This window comes from Fringilla coelebs (assembly GCF_963513975.1).
Source record: "Fringilla coelebs genome assembly, chromosome: 2".
Classification (NCBI taxonomy): Eukaryota; Metazoa; Chordata; class Aves; order Passeriformes; family Fringillidae; genus Fringilla; species Fringilla coelebs.
The window spans coordinates 62,446,935-62,473,621 of NC_140029.1; the positions used below are offsets into that span (position 1 = coordinate 62,446,935).

At 41.1% G+C, this 26,687-nt stretch overlaps 1 protein-coding gene across 1 annotated transcript; it reads right to left on the reverse strand.

The window, feature by feature from the left end:
- HTR2A (5-hydroxytryptamine receptor 2A) lies at positions 1–26,354 on the reverse strand. Its single transcript, XM_084226264.1, has 3 exons — positions 25,136–26,354; positions 20,967–21,167; positions 1–4,905 (listed from the first exon to the last, which is right to left on the reverse strand). Exons 1-3 carry the CDS (start codon positions 25,533–25,535, stop codon positions 4,091–4,093), a joined length of 1,416 nt encoding a protein of 471 aa, XP_084082390.1. The 5' UTR covers positions 25,536–26,354; the 3' UTR covers positions 1–4,090.
- Positions 26,355–26,687: the final 333 nt, after the last annotated feature.

Sequence of the window (26,687 nt, forward strand, 5' to 3'; positions counted from 1 at the left end):
TTTTCTCTATGTATTTACATAAGCAAACATATAGGTATTCAAAATAGAATGCATCTCACCTTCTGGCAATAATTACATAAGTACAGTGTATGATTGACTAGATGGGATAGATACATAGGAATTTTTACCCTGAAGTGTAAAAAGGATGCACACCAGCTTAGGAGATACATGGTGAGCTTCATGTCTTTGGACATTTCTCAGATGCAGTCTTAACAGTAATAAAATGTCAATCTACTTGAAAAATTGATGCTGAAAAGTTTTTCCAGATGAAGTGGCTTTTTTGGATGCAGATATGACAGACTGACTCAGCATGCTTTTCCTGTAAAGTTGGGGAAGGCTCTAACCTCTGAACCAGTCTGTATGAATGTCTTCTCCTTTTTTTTTTAACCTGAAAAATTGCAAAAAATTCCATTCCATTCTGATGCATAATGAAAACACAGTTTTTTGGAAGATGGAAATGCTGTTCTGAAGCTGGTCATATTAAACCATGGTGTTCATTCCAAGCATGGGCCAAGTGCTGTAAATCCTGGTTTAAAACAGCTGAACTTTGTCATCTGTCTGCAGTATAATGAGTCCATTAATTGCTGTCTACTGATGAACAACCCCTAGCAGATTTGGCATGGTGGCTAGAACAAATTCATATCCTGACTCTGCCATCCTCACTAAGGCAAACTGCACAAAAATCTATTAATATTTTGATGCAGGGTGGCAGAATCAGGCCTTTCTAAGCTGTCAAAAGTGTCCATAAAGAGCTGGAGATATTGGTCTTTGCTGTGCATTCTTGGCCTTGAGAGGCTACTTAGGCAAAAGCTGCTGATCACTCAATAAAACCATCTATCTGAGTGCTACAGAATTAAAATGTCAGGCATCAGTTTTCCCTGCTTCTAAGCAAAAACTCAGTGTTATGTTCTCTCCAGCTGTCAATTAATGAAATGCTATTGTCTCTTATGTCCAAAACATAGGTTTTATTTTAAAATAAGCTGGGGAAAAAAAAAAAAGATTGTTCAGAGTCACCTTGTAATGAAACTTCAAGCCAGTAATTGAAACCCTCTGTGATTGTAGTGAAACATTCCCTGTCAGTATTTGCAACCTGAGCAATTTGACATTGTGAACGAGGAACAGAAAGTGGAATGAAAGAGAAACAGAGGGCTCATCTGCTCTGCCATGTGGGCAAAATGCAGACAGTAAGTGGAGAGCAGAAGCACTGAGTGTGAAATGTCCAGTAACAGTTTATCAGCTGCGAGCTGGTGAAGGAGACTGTGCAGAGCAGCAACCAGGCCCTCAGGAGATTTGGGAGGAATTGAGCTCTGGAGAAGTGCAGGGTGCCATATACATCATACAGGATGCAGGTGGGCTCTGCTCCCTGGCACAAATGGGCGATAAGATCCAAGCTGTCTGTCCCACCTACTGCTTTTGATTGCAAAGCCAGAGAAACTTGCATCAGGTCAGGCCTAAATGGCAAAAAATGTGGTGATTCCCTCCCCTGGCGGAAGCCTCTTTGTTTCCTTTCCCCTCACATGCAGGTTTAGAGACCTTCAGTCCCCTGTCTATATTTATCATAAGAAGGCAATCTGGTTTAATAGCAGATCTAGAGCCTCAGACTCTTCTCACAAAACACCTTTGCTTTTGTTACTGCCTGCTTATTCCCTGAGATACCTGTTTCCAAGGGCAAATCCTCACAACCATCACCCCAGTTGTGGAGTGGAGACATCTGGCCTGTGAGATACAAGATGGGCATTGTCCTTAGCTCAAAGTACTAGATGTAGGGTCAATATCAAACTTGACAGGAAAGAGTGGAAAGTCACTGCTCCCAGCTACTGCTATGGTAGTCCTCATACTCAGCTTCATTTAGCAGATTCCCCCTGGAATCTCTTTGCCAGTGTGACACCCCTCCCACGGTGCTGGGTAGGAGCAGGATGTGTGCATAGGGAGGTAGGAGCAGCGAGTTCATTTTTGCTTCTGCTGAAGCTGTTCAGTTTCACTGAGGTGATCAAATGTACCCAGAGACAGAGAGAGCATATAAAGCACCTGGTGAGCACAGCACTTATTCCACTTGATTTATCAGCTCATCCTAAATGACCAGTTTTGGGGGAAACCCATGAATGTCTGTGAGGTGATAGGTGACATACATGGCATCATTACTGCCAATGGGGCTACAGCATGACACTTTGTCCCAGACATGGAGGCTGAGGTCTGTGGGGTGAGTCAGGGTCATCATGTGCATGCAGAGCTTCTGTGTGAGCAGTGCACACTGGCTCCTACCTATCCCATGTCAGAGGAAAGGGCTCATAAAACTAGTAGATTTAGTTATACGATGTATATGACAATAAATCAGTTTCTTGGAAATCAGTCAAACACCCAGCCAACTTCTAAGTCCTTGTCTGCCATAGATCAGTATCTTAAGCTAAAGGCCTTCTTCTTCCAAAGACTCCCACCTGGTAGGCTAGAAAAAGATTCACTTTCTCTCTCTGTCTCTCTCCTTCTTTGACTTAGTGGAAATTTAATTGCTCTGTAAAAACTGAACAACTTCAGTAGACGGACAGATGAAGGCATTGGAGTTTTTCTTCTGGATGGGCAGAATATGGAATATGTCCTGGATGGACAAACTGGAATACATCCTAGTTCTGATGAGATTATGGGTGCAAAATTCATGGAATTAATCAAATTATTGGCTTTAATCAAATTATTTTCATGTGAGTGCAGCATTTATCTTCAGCAAAGTCCCACTGCCCTCAGTGACATCAGTTATGATGTCATAAAAAGAGTTTCATGACTAGGCACGTCTGTCAAGCAATGTATTTTATGTTCTTTATGCAATGTATTCTGCCCTTGGATCTATGCAGGTGAAATGCAGTGTTGTTTACAGGTCCTGTTATTTTTCAAGTGAGCCCCATTTGCCCATACATATTTCATTAAGGCTGAGTCCTAGTAGTGCAATCTTCTGACCATTCCTGAGCAATCTGCCTTAACAGCAATACAGTGAAACAAGGAAAAACAATTTTTAGCAACTACCAGTTTTCTAATAATTCTGGCTTTACAAGCCCTAAACCAAAACCAGAACATTCTTCATAATGGCCTCTTTTAACCAAAGAGAAATTATGAGAGAGAATCTACTTTAACCTTTTACTGAAGACTACTCATGCAGAGTTTCCTCTTACATTACTTAAATCAGACTGTTAGAATTGAACAGAGTCATGAATCTGGAAGTGGTGCTGAAATTATTTAGCAATGTTGTGCCTGGTTTTTCACTGTTCTCTCACTTCACCTTCCTGTCAACACCAGTGGGAGGGAGTAGGGAATTAAGAACAATAGTTTTGAAAATATTACTTTCAATTTTTAAGCTGAACACATGAAATTTTTGAATGCAAATAAATTGCAACTCCTGAAACAAAGATTATAAGTGGTGGTGGAAACAGAGGATTATTCAAGTATAATTTACCTTCTAAGATTGCTTATTTGAAATACAGAACAATGGCAGAAAAAAACAGGGACATTTTAAGATGGTTACTGAGGAAGAAAAAATAGCATAAAAACAGTTAACAAAATGTCCATATAATTAATCTATAGCAGTTTTAATAGATTTTTTAAAATACTTTAAGATTCATTTTAAATATATATTAGCAAATGAACCATCATTTTGTTTAAAATTCTGTAAAGTGCTCATTCAGTTAATGATAACAAAACTCAATTGCAGCAAGACAAAATAGCTGGAGCCTACTCTGCAAGAACATCAAAGGACAGCTTAGCTTTCATTTGCAAAGAGAAAAGAAATGCGTAGGTTTCTTCACAGCCCATACCAGAATAATACCAGAATTTGCATTTTTTTCTTTAAGAAATATATCCTTTACAATATTAAAAAAATAAGTTTAATAAAGCCTGTGCTTAAAACAGCCAACGTACTGTATGAAAAAAAAATTGCACATTTGATACCCTTTCAACCCTGCTTTTCATCCACAGGATAATGTGAGGAGTATATGATGTTGTTGGAAGGTCTCTTGCACACAGCTGATTCTCCTAAGCTATCAGAGCTTCTCACAGCAGGTGGAATTTTCAGCACACACACAGTGGTTGTCATGGCAGCTGCTGACCATCACACACCACTAACCTTTTCGTTCCCTGGGCCGATACTTCCCTTGGAGGTACCATCTAAACGATGTGCTCCTATCGTGACCGTCGAGTAATCCTTAGCCATCATTTTCGCCTCTTTTTTCAAGCTCTTCATTTGTGCTAGCTGGAGCTGTCTGGAGTCATATGCAAGTGCTGGGATAGTGTTCACTAAAATCAGCTGGAAAGGTTTCTTCTCCTCCTTGTAGCGACACTGGATGTAGCGAGAGAAAGCTGAGCGGTAGGTTTTGTTGAACAACGTGTACACGAGTGGGTTGACGGCCGAAGAAAGGTAGCCAATCCAAACAAATATGTTGAGGAGTCCTCCAACGACCTCTTCTTTGCACGACTCCTTGCAAATAACAGCCATCACATTGGTGATGAAAAATGGGCACCACATCACAACAAACAGAAAGAAGACAATGCCAAGGACCTTGGAAGCCTTCTGCTCATTGCTGATGGATTGCATGGTTCTCCTCCCTGAAGTCCCCATATCTCTGTTCAGGGAGCGCTGAAAGAGTTTCTCTGAGGACAGGGAACTCTGAGGGAGGAAGCTGAATGAAGTAAACTTGGTCTTAGGGCCAATGTCATTCACACATAGCATAGCTTCCTTCTGCAGCGACTTGATAGTTAAGAAGTAAGTGACTACCATGATGGTTAGAGGGATGAAGAATGCCACAAAAGAGCCTACTAGAACAAAATTTTCATCTGCGAGTAAGCAGATGTCTTTTTTAAACATGTCTTTCTTAAATACTTTGGAGTCGTCTTGTAGTCCAAAGACAGGTACAGGCATTGAGATACCTGAAGGTGGATGAGAGAAAGAAGAGGTTAAAAACAATAATGAAAAAAACACTTCCAGCTTTCAAGAAAAAACAAGCAAACATCTACCTCTGTTCTTCCTGTGGCTGAGGTGATCATAGCTATACATATTACCTTAGCAGCCACAGGTAGAGCACATTTGCTTCCTTCCAACTGTCCTATGATACGATACCTGGTAGCCAGAAAAGCGTGGTTTTGAATCTTGGGCCCCTTGTAATAATCTCTGGACTTGCTCCTTGGTCCCTGCCACCTTGGCAAAGGATTTTATGAACTCTGACTGAGATGACACTGTGCATTTCTTTTATGAAGTGCCATAAGAGTGATTTTGGGCTGTTTTTCATTAGAGGATTAAAAGTGTTCTGGGTTCTAAAGAGTTCTGGGAAATACTAATTTTAGGAGGAAAGATAATTTTTTGTCATAGGTCTAAGAGTAATCTTTCATTGTGTCTTTTTTCTTGCTGTAATCCCCATATAGTTAAATGCTAAATGCTAACAAAACCAAGCGTCCCATGTGGCAATGGCCAGATGAACAACGGGAACGAATTAAGCATTGAGAGACACTGTACGAGGCAGCCTGAGATGTAGTTTATCCTGAAGGACTGCAAAAGTCCTTTCACTGTATTTCCAGCTACTAGAGGCTGCCTTCTCTGTTCACAGCCATGCAAAATTTGTCTTCCCCTGGAGCATGCATCCTTGGCTTGTCATGAATGGCAAGACAAGGTGACAAAGTCCATTCTCCTTGGACTGCTCTGCCTGTTTCAAGCCTACTCAGCCATTTCCTCAGAGATTTCTGTAAATGCTGCTAGAGTCTGGGTAAAATCAAACAGCTGCTGTTTCTCTGGTTGTTGGTTTTGGTTTTTTTTTCAGAATTTGTCTCTTCCCCTCCAAATGGATGCTGTCTCTCCAAGAGAGGCAATGTTCAGACAATGAAAGAAATGATGTGCTGCAAAGATAGCAAAAGTGGACTGAAGCAGGGGGTGATATTGCAGCCCTGTTTGGATAAAAGCAACCAGGATTCTGATTCCTGTGGAATGTTAACATAATCTGTGAGCTTCAGTCCCATTTGCATTTTGGATCAGAAATTCCAGTTGCTGTATTTGGCTTATGAGAAATAAAAACATTGACTAGAGAAGAATTTCTTATGATGTGAGGATGCTGTGCCCTACTTTGTTCAGTGGATGCCCAGGAGTGTCCTTACTCATTCACAGATGAGTCTTGAAAGATCTGCGTTTCAATGGTACCTTCTTCTATCTCACTTTTTTTTCCCTTCTTCCCACTCTGCTGCTTAAACTGGGAGCCCTTTAAAAGCATAGCCTGTTTCTTAATTTCACACATATCCAATGCCCAGCATAGCAGCTCCATTCCTAGAGGAAGACTGTGGAGTACAGCATCAATACCAAACAATAATAATCACAGTGATAATAATATTAGACTATTATTCTGTTCAAGTGCTTCATTCTTTTTGTTCTTCTGGAGCTTCTACAAAGACCTTTTTTTCTAGGAACACTGTAGCTTATTTTGTCTTTGCAGCTTTGAACTGAGTCATGGCATTGCCTCAGGCCACTTTAGAAAAGTGCTTTTCTTATCTGCCCAGGGCAGAAGCTGGTGGAGAGCCTGTGGTATTACCCTTTCTGTTTCTCCTGCTCAAGCTCTAAATGTTTGAACTTGGGCTAGGAGAAGCCAGCGAGTGAGCTGCAAACTCATGCAGTCTGTGGCAGCTCCTGAGCTGAGCTGACAGAAACCTCCAGTGTTTTTAGCTGCTGGCTAAAAAGGTCTGAGTCCGTCTCACTGAAAGCACGGAGGCAGAGGTCACCATCAGAAGCCAGACTGTCCAGCCACGGCTGAGTAATCTGGGGTGCTGAACAACTCCAGGGAAATGAAGAATGCTTTGAAGTTAGTTTTCTTTTTTTGGATGAGTTGAAGGGGTGCTGAAGGCATCCAGCACTCCCAGCATCATACTCCAGCTGCACAAAGACACAGCATTAGTCAGAGCAATACCACAAGTTTCCCATCTGCTTCTGCCCTGTGCTGATAACAGCGAGGCTGTTTTTTCATTTAATTCAAAGACCTAGTGTGAGCTGCAAAGATAAATAAACAATGGTATTGACAGAGTAAAAAGATGCTTTTCATTACTACCTTATGGTTCAGCTGCATGAGGAGGCATGGGAGCAGAGGCTGCAGCACTAGGAGGAAAAGTTTTAGCATAATTTGCATGCTTTTTAAAGTAAAGAGCCAAAGTCTGTTACAACTTCTTGCCTGAAACAAGAGGAGCAATTCCCCAACTGCTTTGTTTTGTTCTTAGCAGCTTCTGCAGACTGGCATCTAAATCTAGATTTCTGGCTTTAAAAAAGGGAAATGGTCTTCAGTGTACAGCACAAGTTCCTGCATTTCTTTGCCATTCCTTTAACAAGTATGGAAGTGCTGTACCAGCCGAGCTGTAGCAGGCACTGCTAGTCATGTAAGTTTTTCTGAGTGACCATTCAAGGCATCTTTCCCCTACAGCCACAGGAAAGTGGCCTGTATAGACTTTGGAAACAGCAGAGATACGAGGCTTTTGTGGCAGAGAACACTGACTGCTGTAAACTGCTTTTTGTGTAACACCAGTTCAGTTGATGCAGGGCATCCTCCAAATGATACTGTGGCATTCCTGCATGGAAAAAGTTTATGTCCAGCCCAGTTTTCTCTTTTCATTTCTCTACAGGGATTAAATTTACTGTTTTCCTCCTGAAAGGAACAGGGTTTGTCCCCCATCAACAGTTGGCTTCTGCAGCAAAAGTATGGCAAATTCCGTGAGGACACAGGGGCCAAATTCAAAAGCAGTCATATTAAAACTGGCAGTAAAGGAGCTTCCATGTGCAACTCACATCCACTATTTGGATGAGATTTTTAGGAATCATCACATATGGGCAAGAGTATCACCAACATGTCACATTTGGTCAAGATCAAGTTTGTCCTGTAAACCCATAACAAAACGCCCTAGTCTAAAGTTGCATTAGCAGTATTGCAACTGACTGAATTAATTCTTTAAAAGTTGAATATGAATGATCTGTTTCACCTGGATGATTCAGATGTATACTTGCTGGTTTACTTGTCCTTGCTTTCCAGCTCCCTGCTCTTAGTGACTGGATGTTTAAAGAGACACAGATGGTGCCTGTGCATTCAAATGTCATAAGAAGAAAATCAGCTTCACGAGAAAGGATCATGCAGAGGTACCAGATAGGGACAAACAGGTGTTTGGGAAGCGAAGCATGTGCCAACAGTAGATCTAAAGGAAACAACCTGGAAGGGCTGTAACAGAACAGCTATTCCATACCCTGCCCATTCCATGCTCCCACTAGCTCAAGGTCAGTCTGGAAAAAATCACTGTATCCTCTGAGGGCTTTTTTATGATTTATCTTCCTTGACTTTCAAAAGAACTAAACTGAGGCACAAGGAAGCATTCCACACAGAATAGGAGCATCCATTCTAGTACTGAAGGTACATTAGCCACTCCATTTCCAGTTGACATTCCCACTTGGAACATTTTCCCCATCAACAAGCCCTAAATATTATGTTCCTCTGGCACAAGGTGGTTTATTTAGATGGTTTGATTTATACACACGTGGCTGTTTCAAACTGTGTATTTTAATAAACCGCACAACAGATCCCAAACAATGAAGATGAATAATGAATTCTGCATTAAACCTCAAGAATTTGGGCACAGTTTCAGAATGACAAAAGGCTCTTGGAAACACCAAAGGTTAAGAAGTAAAGCAATGGCATCCTTTTTGTTCTCTCAAAAAGTCTGCTGAAATTGACAAAGGTTGATATAGTGCTACAGACTGCTGGCTTCAGAGGCATACAGCAGCCATAAAACCACTTTAACTGGACAGGTAAACTGGGTTTTCAGCTGCCTTGAGCTGCTGAGACTATCAATAAATCAAAGCCATAATTTACAATGTGCGTGTAGGGTGGCACACTAGGGTTACTTGGGGTGAAGACAAGGAGGGGGAAGTGAATTGATAAGGTCAAGGTTCTTACAGTGAAGTCTCCTTTAAACAGAAGCTGTCAGTCACATGCTTTCACCTTGCATATATCTATTTCAATTTTGTTTAATACAAATGAGCATTATTCTGTGCCTTAATAAATGTCTAAGGGTTTAGGAACTACCTTTTAGAAATGTCACTACAGTTTCTCAAAAACTTTGGCACCTTTGTTCACTTTCTCATGAAAACCAAAAAAACTCTCCCCATCTCAGGTTTTGGCAGTCACATTGATTCAGACATACCAGGTCATGGGCCAGCTCACAGGCCACAGCACAAAGATGTGCTGTGACACTGGGGATCTCTGAAAGGATTGCTGCTTGAGAAGGCCAGTGCAGTGTCTCCTTCAAGCAGCTCAATGTGGCCATATTGTCTGATTTCTTTAGAAAAGCCCATGCTGGTATCTAGTGCCTGTTTGTGCTCAGAAAATGTCCTCTGTTGGTACATCTACACATTCAAAAGGCAAACAGATGTCCATGTATAACTCACGTGCTACATCCCAAGGCATACAATGCATACTCTCAGTTTCATGCTGTATAAAATCTCCTTGTTGCACACTGCCACCACTTTATTAACTAACTTTATTAACTTAACTAAGCACACAAAAGAATATTAGTTCCTTTGGGCTACCATGGTGCCCCGCATGGATGTTTGCTCAAGGAACACAAGCCACAGTGAGCCACTTGTGGCAGGGGGACCATGGACCATGTCTTCCTCTGAGTATCAAGGATGGCAATGTGTCTGGATCTTATTTGAGGAGCTGGAGTTTAGCAACAGTTACTTCCACCTAAACACCTGCAGAGGAGCTGCTCAGCCTGGCTTTGTGTCTCTGCTTGGCATTTGACACTCACCATGATGGTTGGTACATCACTACATTTCATTGTCATTACATCATTATTTCCCCAGACCTGCAAACAGCTGCTCTCTGCATGCACCTGACAACGTTATTCCCCTACTGACTCTTTTCCAGTCATGACGAACCCTTCACTATGATAATTTTGTTGCTGTCAGAGTAGTGCCAGCCATATTTCCAATGCGTGCAGGTTGCTGATGGGTGGCAATGCAGAAGCAGAGATTTCCACCTGGGAAGAGGGGATGTTGAAAACCCCAGTGTGGACTGGGAATCACCATTCGAGGCTGTATCTAGTTAGTGTGAATATTAAAAAGCTTCTGCCTTCCCTAGTCAGCATGACAGTGTCCCAAAAGTCCTGGGCTAGATTTTCCTCACATGTGAGACCAGCACAGGATTCTTCCCTGGTGGCAGGTACATGTGTTGGTGGAGGCAGAAGTGGATGAGGAGCATTCTCTTACAAATCCCCACATAATATTTGTTTTCAGATTGATTTCCTCAAGAGCTAAGTGAGTCACAGTGCTGGGGAGCATCGTCTCCTTTCTGCATCCCAAGAGGCTGTACTCACAGGAATGGAATCAGAGTGGGTCCAGGCATTTTCCTTATAACTGCGGATAGACCAAATTTAGTTTTTTATTCAAGGGCACAGATGAAGCTGGTTTTCTGTATCTTTCCCATGGAACACTTCATTTGGTCACACGTGTTCTAGTTAATACAAGTGAAAGGAAAACAAATTTAACATCACATAGAGGGGGTGCCAGGTAACAGCTGGATTATTCTATTAATTTTGAAATGGCTTTGTTCTTGACAGCTCAGAAAATCTCCAAGGAAACATATTATTTAGCCTAGCAGGAGATACATTCAATTCTTTTTATGTGAGAAAAGTATGGTGAATGATAATTTATACCACAAATTATCTATTTCACTTTAGAAAAACAAAATCAGAGAAGTCTGTGTTTCCTAGTATGTTCCTCATTTATGTTCTCGGTCCTGAAGCCTATTTCTTAAAAAACCAGAGATATGTGTCTCTAAATTAATTTGTAGAACTGTGATAATAAAATAACTAATAACAGGATTAGAGAATTACAGGAAGGACAGTGTAAGAAATTAAGGACAGCTGCCCCTTTTTGACCCAGCTGTTTAGAAATCCTGGCCTTCAGAGTGAGCTGAATTATGAGAGAGGAAGCTGCTGATGGAGTCGCTTTCTGCTTTGATATAATCCTCAAAATGTGCACACAACCCTATTTCCTAAAGGCAGCAACAATACAACAGGAGGAAACAGTTTCTTTGCTTTTGGCTTTAAGTGCTTTTCCTGCCTATGCACTCAAATTCTCGTTGCTAGTTAAACTACAGGATTTGTTTACAGTCTGGTTCCCCTAATTTTCTTGCTGGATTTTTCAGGTCTTCTGAGTATTAGAGGGAGCTACAACTTTTTGCCTGGCAGTTTCCAGTGCAGCCTATTCTGCAATACAGTCTTTGCTTTTCAAATGGGGACATTATTTTTGATTTGGACAGAGGCTTCTTCCAAGGTGCTTTTTGGCTTCTCACAGAGATCTCCAATTGAGAGAAGTTGTTATCTCTCTGTCTAAGGTGGTTACCCAGTCTCTAAAGGACGTATAGAAATCTACACGTATCAAACAGCTAGAAATAAATAAAAGAAGGTGAGGAAGCAACTTGCCTGGAGGATGATGGCTGAGTAGAGCCCAAGTCCAAGGTGGAGAGCAGCTACAATTCTGCTGCCATTTGGGAGCTGGAAGGGAGCTGTCCTTGATGTGCTCCTCCAGGGGACATAGGCTAATGACAGCTGTATAACCCCTTCATCCAGGGTGATTAGAAGTGGTGAAAAGTAACTGGCCTTACAGTGTAGCGCTTAATATTTAGTCTGAAAATTTGCAAGGGGTTCCACATGTCTCCAGCCTATCTCTGCACAGAGGGACAAGGTTCTCCTCCTGCTATTTAAGGCTGCTGCTTCTGTGGCTCAGCAAAATGTAGCAGAGCAGGTCAAACACCCTTTTTTTTTTCCTGTGTACTCAATTAATGTTGTTTATATTGCATTGGTGTTTTTAAGTTCCCGGTAGCAACGGTTTAATTTCTACTCAAAAGAAGTGACAAATTTATGGTTGGCACTAGGCTAGGTAAAGATGTTAATTTGCAAAGGAAAAGAACCTTGTGCAGGATCAACTCCAGTCACCTGTGATACCCCCTCTGTCTAACATAGGACCTTTCTGTATTCCATGTCAGATGGCCTTGCAGCATTCACTGTTCAGGCCCCTAGGAGAGCAGATTTGGGGATAATAGTGCTTTGAGAAGAAGGAAATACCATTCCTTTTTTACAGGATCTTCCTAGATCAGATGTTATCTGTTTGCCTTTTTAGCTATAAGGCTTCTAAAGGATCCTTGGGCTAATTTATTATGTGCTATACATGCTACATACACAGTAAGACTTATATAAAAATACTTATAGCAGCAATAAGCCATAAATTATGGAAAAATCTTAGATATTCCACTACCATAAGCAAATAATGTGATGCCTCCTAGAGCAGTCTAAGTGACAAGATCCCCTGATATTCCAGTTTTTATATCTCTGTCTTTTAATTATTATATAGCGTGATTTGTTGGATACTGATAATTTACTTAGCTCTACCCTAATCTTCCACTGAACTGAATAGAGATTTCTGTTAGTATCTCTGAGATTTCTTCAGCAATGCTACTTGGCCTCATTGTGTAGTTTAAAAGGACACTGAATGTAGCTATCAGATAAATTTTAAAATAATAATAATAATAATAATAATAATAATAATAATAATAATAATAATAATAATAATAATAATAATAATAATAATAATTATTATTATTATTATTATTATTATTATTATTATTATTATTATTATTATTATTATTATTATTATTATTATTATTTCTTCACACTCCATCTGAAGGGCACAGATAACAAAACCTGTAATTCTTCAGAGTTTTCTAGACCTCAGACCATGTCCCAGTTATTTCTCCATGACTCCTTTTGTGGCTGCTTGCAGAAGCTGCTCAATAAACAAATTGTCAGCTTCTTACTAGTTATACAAGGAGACTGCAGCAGTGGCTGGACAGTTATTGGGATAGATGTCCTGACATGATGGATAATTTGGAAGGAAAAACCGAATGAGAAGCAGCTTAGAGACCTGCACAGGTCTGAAGATGATGAGTCAGGATCCTGTGCTTTATGTTTCACTGTCCACCCTGCAGCTAATGCCCTTGGCCCTGACTGGACTCTGTTAGACCAGCCAATGCCCTCGTCACATTTACAAGATAAGAGGGTTGAAGAAGAGAGAAAAAGGGAGCATATCTGAAGGGATTGCATCTGCCCATATTTCCACCATCTACTGGTGTTTGCGTGGGTGCTACAGCGTGATCCTGAGGCTCATCTTTCTGTTAAATGTCACAAAGCACCTTGGAAATGAAAAATAAATACATGAACTGTTCTTGCAGCAAGAAATGCTGGAGTGACATCTCCTTGTCCTGCAGTAGTGTGCAAGGCAGGATTGGATTTAACTGGGGAACTTTCAATCTAAACCCTCTGAGTACTCCTGTGCTTGTAAGGGGAAATTTACACAGCTCACTCAGTGCAACTTGGACATAAAATCACACAGTTTTTCTCTCAGGATACTCACAGTTCAGCTCAGTCTATGATCTGGCAATAGTGGTCAATTTGCCATTTCAAAACTCAGATTAAATACAAGAAGTTGTAACAAGGGCTATGTTCTGCCAAAAGGAAATAAGCCTTCCCAGAGGGTGTGATTTATTTCCAACATAAAGGCAGGACTGAATACTGTGAAATACACAGATTCCAATTTTGATCAGGCAGAAAAGAAAGCCTTTATCACAGTGCTACAGCCTGCTTTCAGGACATCACAGGAGCTCAACAAGCTATTTTCCATCAATGACCCTGGAGGACATCATAGGCAAAATCACCTGACAGGTGTTTCTAAATTTGTCTCAGGTAATTACGAATATGTTGTTGCAGTTCTGACAAAACCCTTGACTTTTATTAGCTGGGCTTCTGCTTAGAAGTGATGCCAATGGCATGAGCCAGGTAATGTGTGGGGAAAGTTAATTACAGCCTGAGTGTTCAATAGTTTGCAATAGTTCCTGCTGGTAAAGATAAATGTAAGCCTTTAATTTTAAAGAATTCTGTGATACATGAACCTTTTTTAATGTCATAAAACACAACATCTGGCTTAAGCTAAATATAATAGATCAAGGAACTTGCGAAATTGTTCTGTATAATTTTAAAATAAACAAAATTTTCTCTTTTCTTGACATTTCTTTTATGCAACACTGTGCTACTTGTGCTAAAGTGCAGCACCATTTTTAATTTAGAAGGTGATTAAATGCAGTCACAATGTACAAACAACAGAATTTATGAATCCCAACATGATTCCTTGTACCTTGTTCTTTTGTTATCATTTGTGTGGCATGTGGCATTTTCTATGCAGAAATCCAGCTCCTCTGACTAGAGATGCTGCCTTTTTTTCTTAAAATATTCCATTTACTCAGATATACCCTACAAAGAGAGACTGGCTGATTGTAGGTCATATTGGCACCCACCAACTTATTCATTCAAAAAACCCTCATAACAGGACAGGTCTGGTCCAAATGAACTTTATGCTTCTTGCTGGTAGCTTCAAGAGGGAGAAGAACACAGTCCTTATGGTCTTCAAAACAAAGACAATTTTTTTTAAAAAAAGACAACTAATTCTTTCATCAGCACCTTGACTAAGCAGGTTCTTTTCAATTAAAAATACAGCTCTACTGTTTACAACGTGCCTTTAAAAATAAAACCAAAGCAGAAAGAAATGCTGCACAATAATGTTATGATCACCCCTCATTCCTTTTTTCACCTGAAAGGCAGATTGCTTCTTGCAAAAGGACTGCTCATAAAATGAGTGAGTGCCTTTTTCATAGGCAAAACCCTTCATCTCATCCTGGTGTAATTACCCAAAGAACATGGTAAATATATACATAATAATTATTCTTCCTCTGATGACACATATTTACTGGTATAATATATTCTCCCCTATCCAGATGAATGCTGGATTGCTCAGTGTCTTTGGTTCGCAAATGTGTCCCTATGGATGCATGCCTGTGTCTCATATCTTTATGTTTCCAAATTAGGAGAATTTAGAAAGTACTTCAGTCATTAACATCCCTTTAAGTTGGGTTTTTTTCGCCATAAAAACATGTAAAATGTTAGTAACACCTTCTTGTCAGATGAACAAACATATACAAATTCAAAATGCAAGTTTTTTAAACCTTCACAGTTATGGGAGGGAGATATGTGTGGTAAGCTGATGTTCTGGTGGATGTGTTCACTCTTCTGGAAAGAACAAATCAAGCAAAAAGTTCTGTTGCATGGGAAACATGGGGATAATTTACATCAAAGTAAATAGGACATTTGTGTGTCTTTCTCTGAACCATCTGAAGTAATGCCTCATGACCAGAATACATGTGCTAGTCAATTCAGAAATGTGCATCAGAGCACTGAATGTTCCTTTTCCATGGAACTGAACCCCAGACAACCTGTACATGAAGGGCTTGTTCTCATTAGTTGTCATTGCTGTAGGAGTCATTAGTATGGCAATGAACTTTCTACTGACGTAAGTGCTGCTGACTACTGAGCCTCATACATTGTGCCTCTGTGAAGAAATACAGTGAGGATTCTAGTTCTGAGATGGTTCTGAGGCTCTAATACTTTATCTGTGATATTTCAGGCCAACACCCTTCATTATAATTGACACAAATTTCTCTGTATGTTGTGCAACAATTTTTTTTCAACTTCATTTTATTTTTATGGCATCATCTACATCCACAAACTGTAGAGGTCCCAGGGCTGCCCAAACATAAAACCTACAGTGTTTGCCCCTGAGATCCTGCAGGTGGAGTGAGCAAACAGCATTTTCACTCTCTGATAGATGGTTTCATGAGTATGATAAAAATAAAATAAATGTTCCCTAGGGAAATGGTAGTGTAGTAGATATTTTAAGTTTAGCTCCAGCACTTCCAAATTGAGGTGCCAAGCTTTAAACCTATATTGCCAGAGTACTGTTCAGCATGTAATTATTTGCAATTTTAGATATTTTGGCAGCATATTCCATGTTTTAGCAAATGATCTTTTCCTATGCCAAGGCATCCGTAAATTAGACTTGACTGAAATGGCAATTATGTCACCTGGAAGAAATGGATGTGTAGCAGATTCAGGACAGGGACTCCCAGCCTGCAGTTTAATAGCTGTTTCTGCCTTTTGAAACCTGTAAAGGGATTTTCAAATGAAAGTTGTCCTTGACAGAAAGAAAATTGAGCCTAAGGAAGCCAAAGGTGTCAACAAAACACAATCCAGAGGCACTGGTAGTTGAACTCTCCCGATTCCTGCCGTTTCCCTGGCCCTTCAAATGCTGTAAGGCAGCAAGAAGCCATGCAGAGAAATTGCAGGCTGCCTGTGAAGGAGGTGTAAGCCTCTGCATCAGTATAAAATGTCACACTGCCAACATAGCTGGGGGCTCACTTGCACTGGGCTTGATTTGTACATCTGGAACTAACTTTGCTCTGCACTTTGGAGAAAGTTGTTTCCATGCTACAGTATTTCTCATTTCGGAAGCCTCAAAAGCAATGGCAAAATTTTAGAGTTCTGTGGCGGGAGGTATTTTACCAGATTCATCCAGATCCATGTTGGGCTTTTTTTTTTCTGCATGAAAAGTACTGAATAAATCTAAGTTGTTAGTGACTGGGGAGCGCGGAGACTGCCTGAAGGCAGGGAACAGATGTGTAGGCTGAGTGAGAAATGATAAGAGAAAACTCATCTTAGAGTGCTTGGGCTTCATCAGACTTCACATTACTTAGACCATTAACAGAGGAATAGATAGAAATAAGAACTGAGGAATGTTATATATAAGGACTTAACATTCATGCCTGTAATTCTTTTATGTTAGCCTTTCAAGGAGGGGATGATGCACTGTTGGCCTCCTGCAGAGCAATGCCTTTGTTAGGCCCATTTAGGACTCAAAGGTACTTTACATGTATTTTTCAGTATAGGCTCTATTTGCAATTCTATAGATTCCAGTTCTATTTAAAATTCTACTTCTTTCCATCAAGGGGAAATCCTTTGGCTTTTTACACCTGTTCTCAATAATGACCTCTGTGCTTTAAAACAAATGGAATAATTTTCAGGGTTTAATGAGCTTTTGCCTTCAACAGCTACAAATAATCTAATTATCTAACCACTGTGCACACTGGATGATTTAAGAATTAAAGACACAATTAGAATCTGTTACAGTAATTAGAATCTATTTTAAACCAATTGCCTGTGGCATTATGGGGTCTAGTGAAACAAAGGCTTCTGGCTAAATGCTCTTCTCCCACTAAATGCAAAAACAAATGTTACCACAATTTACTTTTTTTAAACTGATAAAATCGGAAATCAAGTACACTAAACTATTTCAGCTTTTTTTTGCTGTTTTTTAAATGCTTCATATGTCACTGAAGCCAATGGAAGTAAGATCACATTGCCTTTGGTTAAAATTGACTGAATATATTTGTGTACTTAATGAATAAAAGGTAAATGGCAAACTTAGTGAAAAGTGTAATTAATTGGGTACACTAGAAGTTATAATCTAGGTGAGTTGGGTTCAGGCCCAACAAATCAGCTAGAAGTATTTGCAGGAGTCACTGAGCAGGTGGATAAGGGTAATCCAGCTGACATAATGTTCCTGGATTTCCAGAAATCCCTGACAATACTTTTTGTCAAAGGCTGTTAGTGAAAATAAATCCTAATGGCAATAGAAGAGAGGTTCTCTTGTAGAAAAAGAATGGGTTGAAAGACAGAAGGTTGAAAGACAAGTGGTAGGATTAAATGGTTTGTTTCCATATTGAGGGTGATAGAAGGCAGCATCTGACAGCCCTGTATGTTCATCAGTGCTGTTCAGTTCAGCCTGAGCTGTTTGCATGGTCACTGGAACTGATTAAATATGCTGCCAACACACAATTCTTGGCTGTTTCCCCCTTCTTCCCCTGCTAAAATGAACCTCTGCACAGGGGAACATAGCATCTTTCAGTTTTTTCTCTTGCTTTTTACCCTCCACCTCATACTTCACGAGAGTTCACAGGTCACCAGCTGAACTGCAAACTGTAGGAATACAGGGAAGTCAAAGTGTGTCTGTCTGAGGCTGGAGGGCAAAACCTTGTATCTGAATCTGTAAGTGAGATGGTTTCCATACCAGGTGCTGTGGAGGGTGTGTTGTGCCCAACACCAGCTCTGCCTGTGCCAGATATCATAGAATGGTTTGGGTTGGAAAGAACCTTCAAGATAATCTCATTCCAACTCCCCTGCCACAGCTAGGGACACCTTCCACTAGACCAGGTTGCTTGGAGCCCCATCCTTGAGCACTTCCAGGGATGGAGCATCCACAGCTTTTCTGGGCAATCTATGCCAGTGTCTCACCATCCTCACTCACTCATTCCAGTGAGAGTTCTCAGCTATAGCTGTGTGAAAATGCAGAGTTAAATAATTTATAGCCCTGTCACTCTAAGTAGCACTGAGAGCCTGGAGACTGGTAAATGATATATGGAGCACCTCTCGGTTCAGAAAGCATTTCCTGCTAGTAAGTGATATAGAAAGCACCTTCAGAAACCCATTTCCTACATATGCTTAGCTGGATGGTGGCAGATCTAGAGGATGAGTGTTCATGACTGACTGACAGCAGGTTGCATGGATGATCTGGGATCTATCAGGATTCCTTACAATACTGGCATTTTTCTTTATTCTAGTAATACAGAAATATGGCACAGTGCAAACTTAGTCCAGCCTGGTGCATCAGTTTCCTATAGCTTCTTCCTATGTGTTTGCTTTCTTATCTGTCTTCTGGAGCACATCCCATTTGCCATAGCTTGTTACCAGGCTGGAAACTGACCAGTGTTCCTTCAGCTGGTCTCCCAATGCCCCTTACTTCCAGGAGACCAGCTGAGCATCACTTCATTCCTTCCCACCTAAGTGTGCTTGCCTTCATTAACTTGTACCTATTTACCCTTCTCACTGTTTTGGTGACACAAAGTGTGTGAATGAGATGGAGTTATCCTATTACCCTTCCTTTTTTCCTGACATCCACTGTTCCTTTACACATGTCCTTATCCAGCTGCAGTAAAGCAGGACTGTCCTCTTCACTCATGCAACACTTGAGGGGCATTTTATTTCCAATAAAATAAGGAGTCATATTTTTCAGAGTTCTATAAATAGGGACCACATTGCTATCCCTTGCCATGATAATAACAAGTAACATCTGTGACTCATCTCACCACTGTTAGAAGGCAGTTTCTCCAGAGAGCAGAAACAGTGTTTTTACAATGGATATGTTACTAGTTATTACTGCAAAGAAAAGACATAGCTTTTGAAACAAAATATCAAGCTATCAAAGAAATAAACCCCCCTTTTACGGACATATACCATGTTCTAACTAATAGGGCTAAGATAACACTTTTTTTCCAGATTCCTTTTAATAGTGAGCTAATTCAAATATTTTGTCAGCAAGCCCCTGAGTAAGCCTGAGAAAAGATGCTGAGGAGAGTGGACCACTGGTTTTCCCCTGGAATGGTCATTCTGATCATTCTGTGAATTTGTGTGTAAACAGGACAGTAATTTCACACACACTAAGCACAAGGCACCACACATAAGTGCAGGCAAACACAGTATGCACAATTTTAAGGGATGCTTGACTTATTTATGCTATATAGAGAGAAATGCACTGAAAATACTTGCACTTAGCAGTTTCAAAAACTGGACAGAGTAGGTAATATGTTTTCTACTGAATTTAAAAAATGTGACTGTAGAAGACACAAGATCTGATTCATTTAATCTAAATGAAGACATCTACATCTCAGTTGCTATAGGCTTCCTTTATAGTTGAGATCTAGGTATTTTTAGGGTGGAGTTCACCTGGCCTGTGCTAGACATCTACATCTGCTCAGGTGAATGCACCCCAGAGCCAGATGCTGTTGAACCTCATCAGGTTGTGTAGAATGCAGAACTGTCCTCCTGTTGAGTGAAGACTCCCAGAACTGTCCTCCTGTTGAGCGATTTCTTGTTGTGCAGCAGATGATAACAGTATTTTAAATCTTAACAATCCTAGACTGCTTTTTCTCAGATTGTGGCCAGGATCAAGAGGGAGGTCAGGAGACAATTTAGAATGGAGGCTGGCAGCATGTTAAGCATCATCTCCTTTCCCTCCTCTGGGAAGAGTGGTAAGGGATCCCTGTTACCACTTGCAATAATTTGTATTAGCCAGGGAAGGAGCTAATTTCCTTTGATTGCTGACAGCTCACACTTCTTTCAGGGCAAAAGAGTGAATTTTTCCTGCCTCTGAATAAGTGAGCTGCCAGTGCTCAAGGGTCTACAAGCACTGAAAGGAAACTGTGTTTTCAAAGCATTTGAGAACCTCCATGGCATCAAACACTAAACTCTTCCAACTCCCGTGCTGTAGGACTGCCCTGGAAATACTGCCACTGGGGAATAAAAGATCAGTGTTCCCCTGCCTAGTTTTGAGGCTCAGGTTCTCCCAGTGCAAAAGGAGATTGTGTACTGGGTCATTCAGAACACCTATTTTTGACTGTAACTCTGAACTGTCCTCTGGAGACACTCCTCTCACTCTCACTGCACACAGTATCTGTTGTCTCCTAAATAGGATGCATAAATTCCCCGCCATACGCACCGAAAAAGGCAGAGAAGATCTGCCCTTGAGAAAAATATCTAAGCAAATTACCCAAATAAGAAATTGGGAACAACTGACTTACATATAGCAGGGAAAAACTTTTTACGGTTGATTTTTTTTTTTTTTCTCTTCAGATGTTTAGGTAATGAGGGATCATCAGTATGGGAAATCAACACATCTTTAAAATAAACTTGAATGTGGTCATGCTCTCACTGGTGTATATTCTTTCAGTGCTGCTCAGTTCTCCTCCATTTCCCATTGTTGTCGATTGCCATTGCATAATTACTACACTACAGCACTTCATAGAAGTGGAAAGCAAAATACTGCAGGCAGAGAATAGAAAGTTTTAGACTGCAGTATATACATCAAATCCTCTCAAAAGCTGGAAATCCGCAATTACATGCTGAAACGTTGCCTCACTTACCAACTGATATGGTCCAAACAGCAATTATTTTGGCAAAGGCCTTGGTTCTGGAGTTGAAGCGGCTGTGGTGGATGGGGTTGCGGATGGCAATGTAGCGATCCAGCGAGATGGCACAGAGGTGCATGATGGACGCCGTGGAGAAGAGCACGTCCAGGTAGATCCAAATGGCACAGAGCTTCCTAGGGAAAGGCCATTCGTATCCTGCACAAGAGAAAGTTGGCATCAGCTAAAGATGTGGCATATATCCCTCGTTGTGACACGTGCCTTAGCGCATATATTCTAGGAGGATAGTAGTAAGTACTAAGCAGTAGTAAGTGATGATACATTTAGAAGCTGCCTGACACTGTTTTAAGAAAATAGTTTTATTTGTTGGCAGCCTTCTAACTGTAGCTTTTGGGGTTAACTCTGCTTCTTTCTCAGGCTACAGGCAGCATATGTGTTTTCTTTTTAATTCTATTTGCATAATGCTAGTGCTTGGTACTATGATTAAACATTTTTGGCAGCAAATCTATGAAAAGAGAAGCAATTTTGTCATTGTAAATCTGCAAGTTCTCAATTTTGCTTTAGGACTTTCTATCCACGTAATTACTGCATTTTCAACACCTGCTGATATGCAAAGCTGCCTTAATTCTGAAAGTAAAACTTTGGATTTAATGGAAGCTAAAGAAGAAAAATTATTTATTGCATACCAGTGATATTTATCTCACCTGTCTTTAGGCCTCTACCACATACCTAAATAAGGATATTTCCTGTGTCAATGAATATTGATAGGCTCCTCCAGGGAAAGCAATCCAAAGCAGATGCATTAGTGTTTACCAATATCCAACCTACAGCTTCTTTGCTGCTAATTAAGCCCTTACTTTTTCCTTGTTTTTCCCACTACCTATGAAGATTAATTGCTTCCCTTCTCAAAGCTGTTGGGAGATGGCTATCATGGCTTTCCTAGTTTTGTGGGGGTTTTTTTGTCTTCCAGTCTAAGAAAAGCCTAGTACTTTATCTTTTGCTTACAGATCATGCTTTTATAACTTTTTTTCCTTCTTCTTTTTCTGCCCTGGAATGCATTTAATTTATGTGCATTCTTGTATATCATTCAGTGACTGAAAGAGGACTCGGTACTCTTGCAAAGGCCTCCTGACTGCTAAGTGAAATACAAGACTTCCTCATGGATCTTGAAGGGAGTGTCTTTACTTATACAACCTGGAATGGTTAAGTGTCTTTTGTATGAAAATATCATGCTAGTGAAGCACATTTAGCTAATGATACATTTTGACAGCCAGATCTTGTTCAGCATTCTTGAAGGCCGGACAAATTTCACCAGCAGAAGCTGGTTTGCTTCTTTACCGTTGCACTTATCCCCACTGAATGTTGTTTGTTGCTTTCAGACTTTCTCTTCAGGGGTCCAGATTCTTGTTGATGATTCTCATCCTGTCCCTCTGCATGCTTGTAACCTCTCCCAGCTTGGTGCTTTTGGAAAGCTGTATAAGCTCTCACTCCACACACTATATATGTTGTTCAGAGCAGTACTGAGCAGACCCAGGCTAAGCAGAGCCCTGCAGGACCCCCATTCAAAATCCCTTCTACTCCTGCAGGGAACCACTAATAGCTCTCCTTGGAGCAAGTTTTGCAGTTATCTTGTAGTGATTTAATTCAGAGGATATTACCCAAGCTGGCCATGATAGTGTGGCATGGGGCAAAGCCAAAACTCATATTGTGAGAATATGTAAGTATTTTGGGGACTGCCTCTCTCCTTTGTAGATACAAGATTTGCAACAGCAAGAATGGAAGGAGAGGTGGAGGAGGTAGGTCTGTGCCTAATTATGTTTAGTCCCAGTGAGTACTGAGGAGACCTATTTCTTCTTGGGTTGTTGTAGTACAAGCTGATCCTGACAAGTTATACAGCAGTTATGGATGTGTTTTATCATGTTTTCTGGTCTTCTGTTGGGAAGTCTGGTCCCTGGAGTGTGTTATGTGATGGCTGGCTTTCAGGGGCATGACTTCCCAGTAGCTTTTCTCTGTCAGGCCAGGCCAGTTTACACAGGGAAAACCATTAAAGTATTTTTACACTTGACAACATACATCTTCTCTTGCTTCAGTGACCTTTGGGAACACATTTGTCATATCCTTCTAGACTTCTCATCTTTGCAATAAACCAGGATGGGGCAGGCATAAAACAGGCATCAGTATATGAGAGGAGAAAACTCTGGATGCAGTAAGGTGCCCCCTTAGTAAGGGTGTAGGTAAAATCCTCCAGGAAATTTTCTGCTCTGTCGTCCCATCCACCTTGGCAGGACTTACTGGGTGCTGCCTTTTCCAGCAGAGTCTGGGACTGCTGGGTGGATGGAGAACCCTGCCCAGCCCAAAGGGCTCAGACTGGCCCAGACACATGGCTGACATGGCTGGGCACCCAAACCAGAATTGCCCACAGTAGCTATAAACCTCTCAAGAAAATAATCTCTGGGCAAAGCTATAGCCATACCCCCTTAAGGGGCTGCAGAAGGGGTGGTGGGGCACTCTTGTTCCACAGCTTTGCAGGTGTCCTGGCAGAGCAGGTGTGTGCAAAGGCCTCTAGTTTGAGCTCAAGACTCTCAGCATAGGTGATTTTGCTGAAGTTGAGCAGCCGCGGCCAAGAAAATGCTCCTGTGGAAGGGAAGATTTCCCTCCATGCCAACACTGATCATCCCGGAGGTTGAAGGTGCACCACACCAAGATGGTTCTCCTGGTACCAGTGCGTGCCACCAGATGATTTTTCGCCCCAAGCCATACTGTTTCCATTCCTGGTCTAGCAGGGGAAGAAGCAGGGAGAGAGGAGGCCAAGCCAGCGCAGCCCGTCCCCCGAGCCTTGGGGCGCCCTGCGGCTCCGTGTCCCGGCCGGCTCCCGGGAGGGAGGCGCAGCCTTGCCCGGGACGAGGGCTCCGGCTTCCCGCGGGGTGGGAAAGGCATCCAGCGCCCCACCCCCAAATCCCTCCCGAGACACGCGTTTCGGGCGCTCTTCCCTCGGCAGCGGAGCCTGGCCAGCAGGAGTCCCTGTTGCTTGTCTCAGGGAATCACGCACGGCTTAAATCTCACCCATCGGACAATTCCTGTTTCACGCTGTTCCTCCCGCCTAAGATAATCGCGCACTAATACGGTAAATCACCGTGTTGCACCGTGACGGATGCCAAATGCAGTTTGCAAATGCTGCTGGGGGCGATCTGTGTAGAGATACTGAAAATAGAAAATAAACTTCCAACTTTCTGGATTAAATCTCCCTTAAGAACAGGCTCATGTTTGGACCTTAAGTCCAAAAGTAGTGAAGTAATAGAAATCTTTCCGAACAATCTACTTTCTTCCTGACAATGTGTAGCTTCTCTTCGAACTGCAGCAATTCAGTAGCATTGAAAGGCTCATTTCTGAAGTTTAAGGACAGTAACAGCCTGACAAAATTGGTGCTGAACACATAGGGTGCTACTTGTTCTGGTGTGAGCTGTGCTGCAAATGATTTTGGCGAAAAGGAGAAGAAAGATCTGCTGTTAATCACCTGCAAGGGCATGATCTGTGAGTCATTATTAGCTTAAATAACTTCTCTTAAGAAATAATAGTTTTGCATTTGCAAATGTTACTAAACAGGCAGAATGAATGCCCATCCATTTCTTAACTCCTGCAATATTTATTCCAGCATTTGCTAGTAAGTAGATGTCTAAGCAGGGTATTGGTGATAAGAAAATTATTTACATTTGTATTACTTCATTAAAAGTAATTGAGGAGGCTGCTTACTTTGAATCTAAAAGTAGTCATTAGTGTTTCAGTGCATATTTGCAGAGCAAAGTAACTGGCAGGACCCTACATTCTCATTGGGAATATGAAAATTATGAGCCAGGGAAAAAACCTGAAAGCAGTAGAAAGAATAAAGCACCTTCATGTACACTTTGAGATAATTCATCTGAGAACTGAGTAATAAACTGATGTTATGGACTGTGTTTAAAATGCCTGTAGCTGGAAATATAAAATAGGAAAAGATTCAAGTACTTCACCTGTTCCACCCATTAACCAGTGATAAATATTTCAATTTATATAGAGTGAAACCAATTTTCTGTGGTAAGAGAATGAAATCATAATGACAACAAGATGTTATTGCATGCAATGTTTAAGGCTTATCAATACATGCAGAAAGTTACACAGCTAATACTCACCGTACAGTATGGTTAACATGGACACAGGCATGACAAGGAAACCCAGCAGCATATCAGCTATTGCAAGTGACATTAGAAAATAGTTAGTGGCATTCTGTAGTTTTTTCTCCAGTGAAACAGCCATGATGACAAGAATATTTCCAGCAATGGTTAAAACAATCACTATCACTGTCAGCAAAGCCGGCCAGTTTTTCTGTGACGGGCAGCACGGTGAGCTCATGTTACTTTCACATGAAAGATTGGTTAGGTTGTCAGAGTTCACAGTCAAGTTGCAGAGATGTGATATATTAATTTCTCCAGCTCCATAAACATTTCTGTAGAATCTTCTCTCATGGTTTATTGGTATGAAGGAGTTTGCAGTTGGGTTCACAGAGCCCTCTCCATCACAAAGAATATCCATTGCCAAGTCCAAAACCACAGAGATAAATTGTGAAAAACAGGAAATTATCACCCTTTGTCACCATTGGGCATTATATTCCTCAGCTCTCCATGCCAGAAGTTGAGGGTGCACAATCTTTTGTCGACTGCATTTTTGCCACCAGTGCGATGTAGAAAAACATACCAGAATTACTCCAAAAGCTGAAATGTTTTGTTTTCAGTTCCAGAGGAAGTCCAGTGTTGGCATATATCAAAAATCCAGCTGAAAAGTAAAACCAGGCTGTAGGATACAGAATGTGGACTTGGGGCTTCAGAGAGCAAAAATGTTGGAGAAATAAAAGACATAAAACTTTTGCAACCACTAGGACTCCCCTCTGGAGCTACATCTTATTGCTATTGGTAACTGTTATCACACAATTTTAAACACAGCAGTATTAAAATATCTTGCTGTATTAAACAGCAAAGCTCTTGCTACTCTATAAAGAAAGTTGATTAATTATTCCATCCAGCGTCTTTTTCTTGAAATAATTAAATATGCTCTTATTTATAGTGCATCTTCCATAATATGGCTGATAGTCTCTGTCTTCTGTTGTGTTTCAGAATCATTTTCAGCCTCATATCAGAGACTACACATTCTGCTCCTTGCTGATTTTTGTAGCTAATTGTACCTTTTGGCCCAGCATGGCTTCAGAATGGAAATTAAACAACTAGATGCTGTTATAAAAGAATACAATTTAAGGAAGACTTACATTGCACTTCAGAGCCCACTTTCAAACCGCAAATAGATGCACTTTGCACTCTGGTTTACAATATTCTTCGCTGTGTTTAGCCAGTTCCGTGTCTTTTTTCTTCAGCCTCCTCCACAATGGTGGTATTTCAAATAGTTTTTTGACTTCTAAACTGCACACTTGAGTGAAGCCAGTTCCTGTGCTGCGAGGCTTGCTCTTTTCTTCTGAGAGATAGGCTGCTCGCCGGCTCTTTCCTTGTGCATTTCCCCGCCCCAGGGCAAGCTATATTTAAAGTAATAAGAATATCAGAGCCCTTCTTGAAGTGACACAAAAGAAAGCGCGCACACGCTCCCGAGAAAGCAGCCTGCACGGAGGAATTACTGATTGCAACAGGAATGGAATTTCTCCCTTGCTGCCTTGTTCGGATTGTCAGACCTCCCACTCTC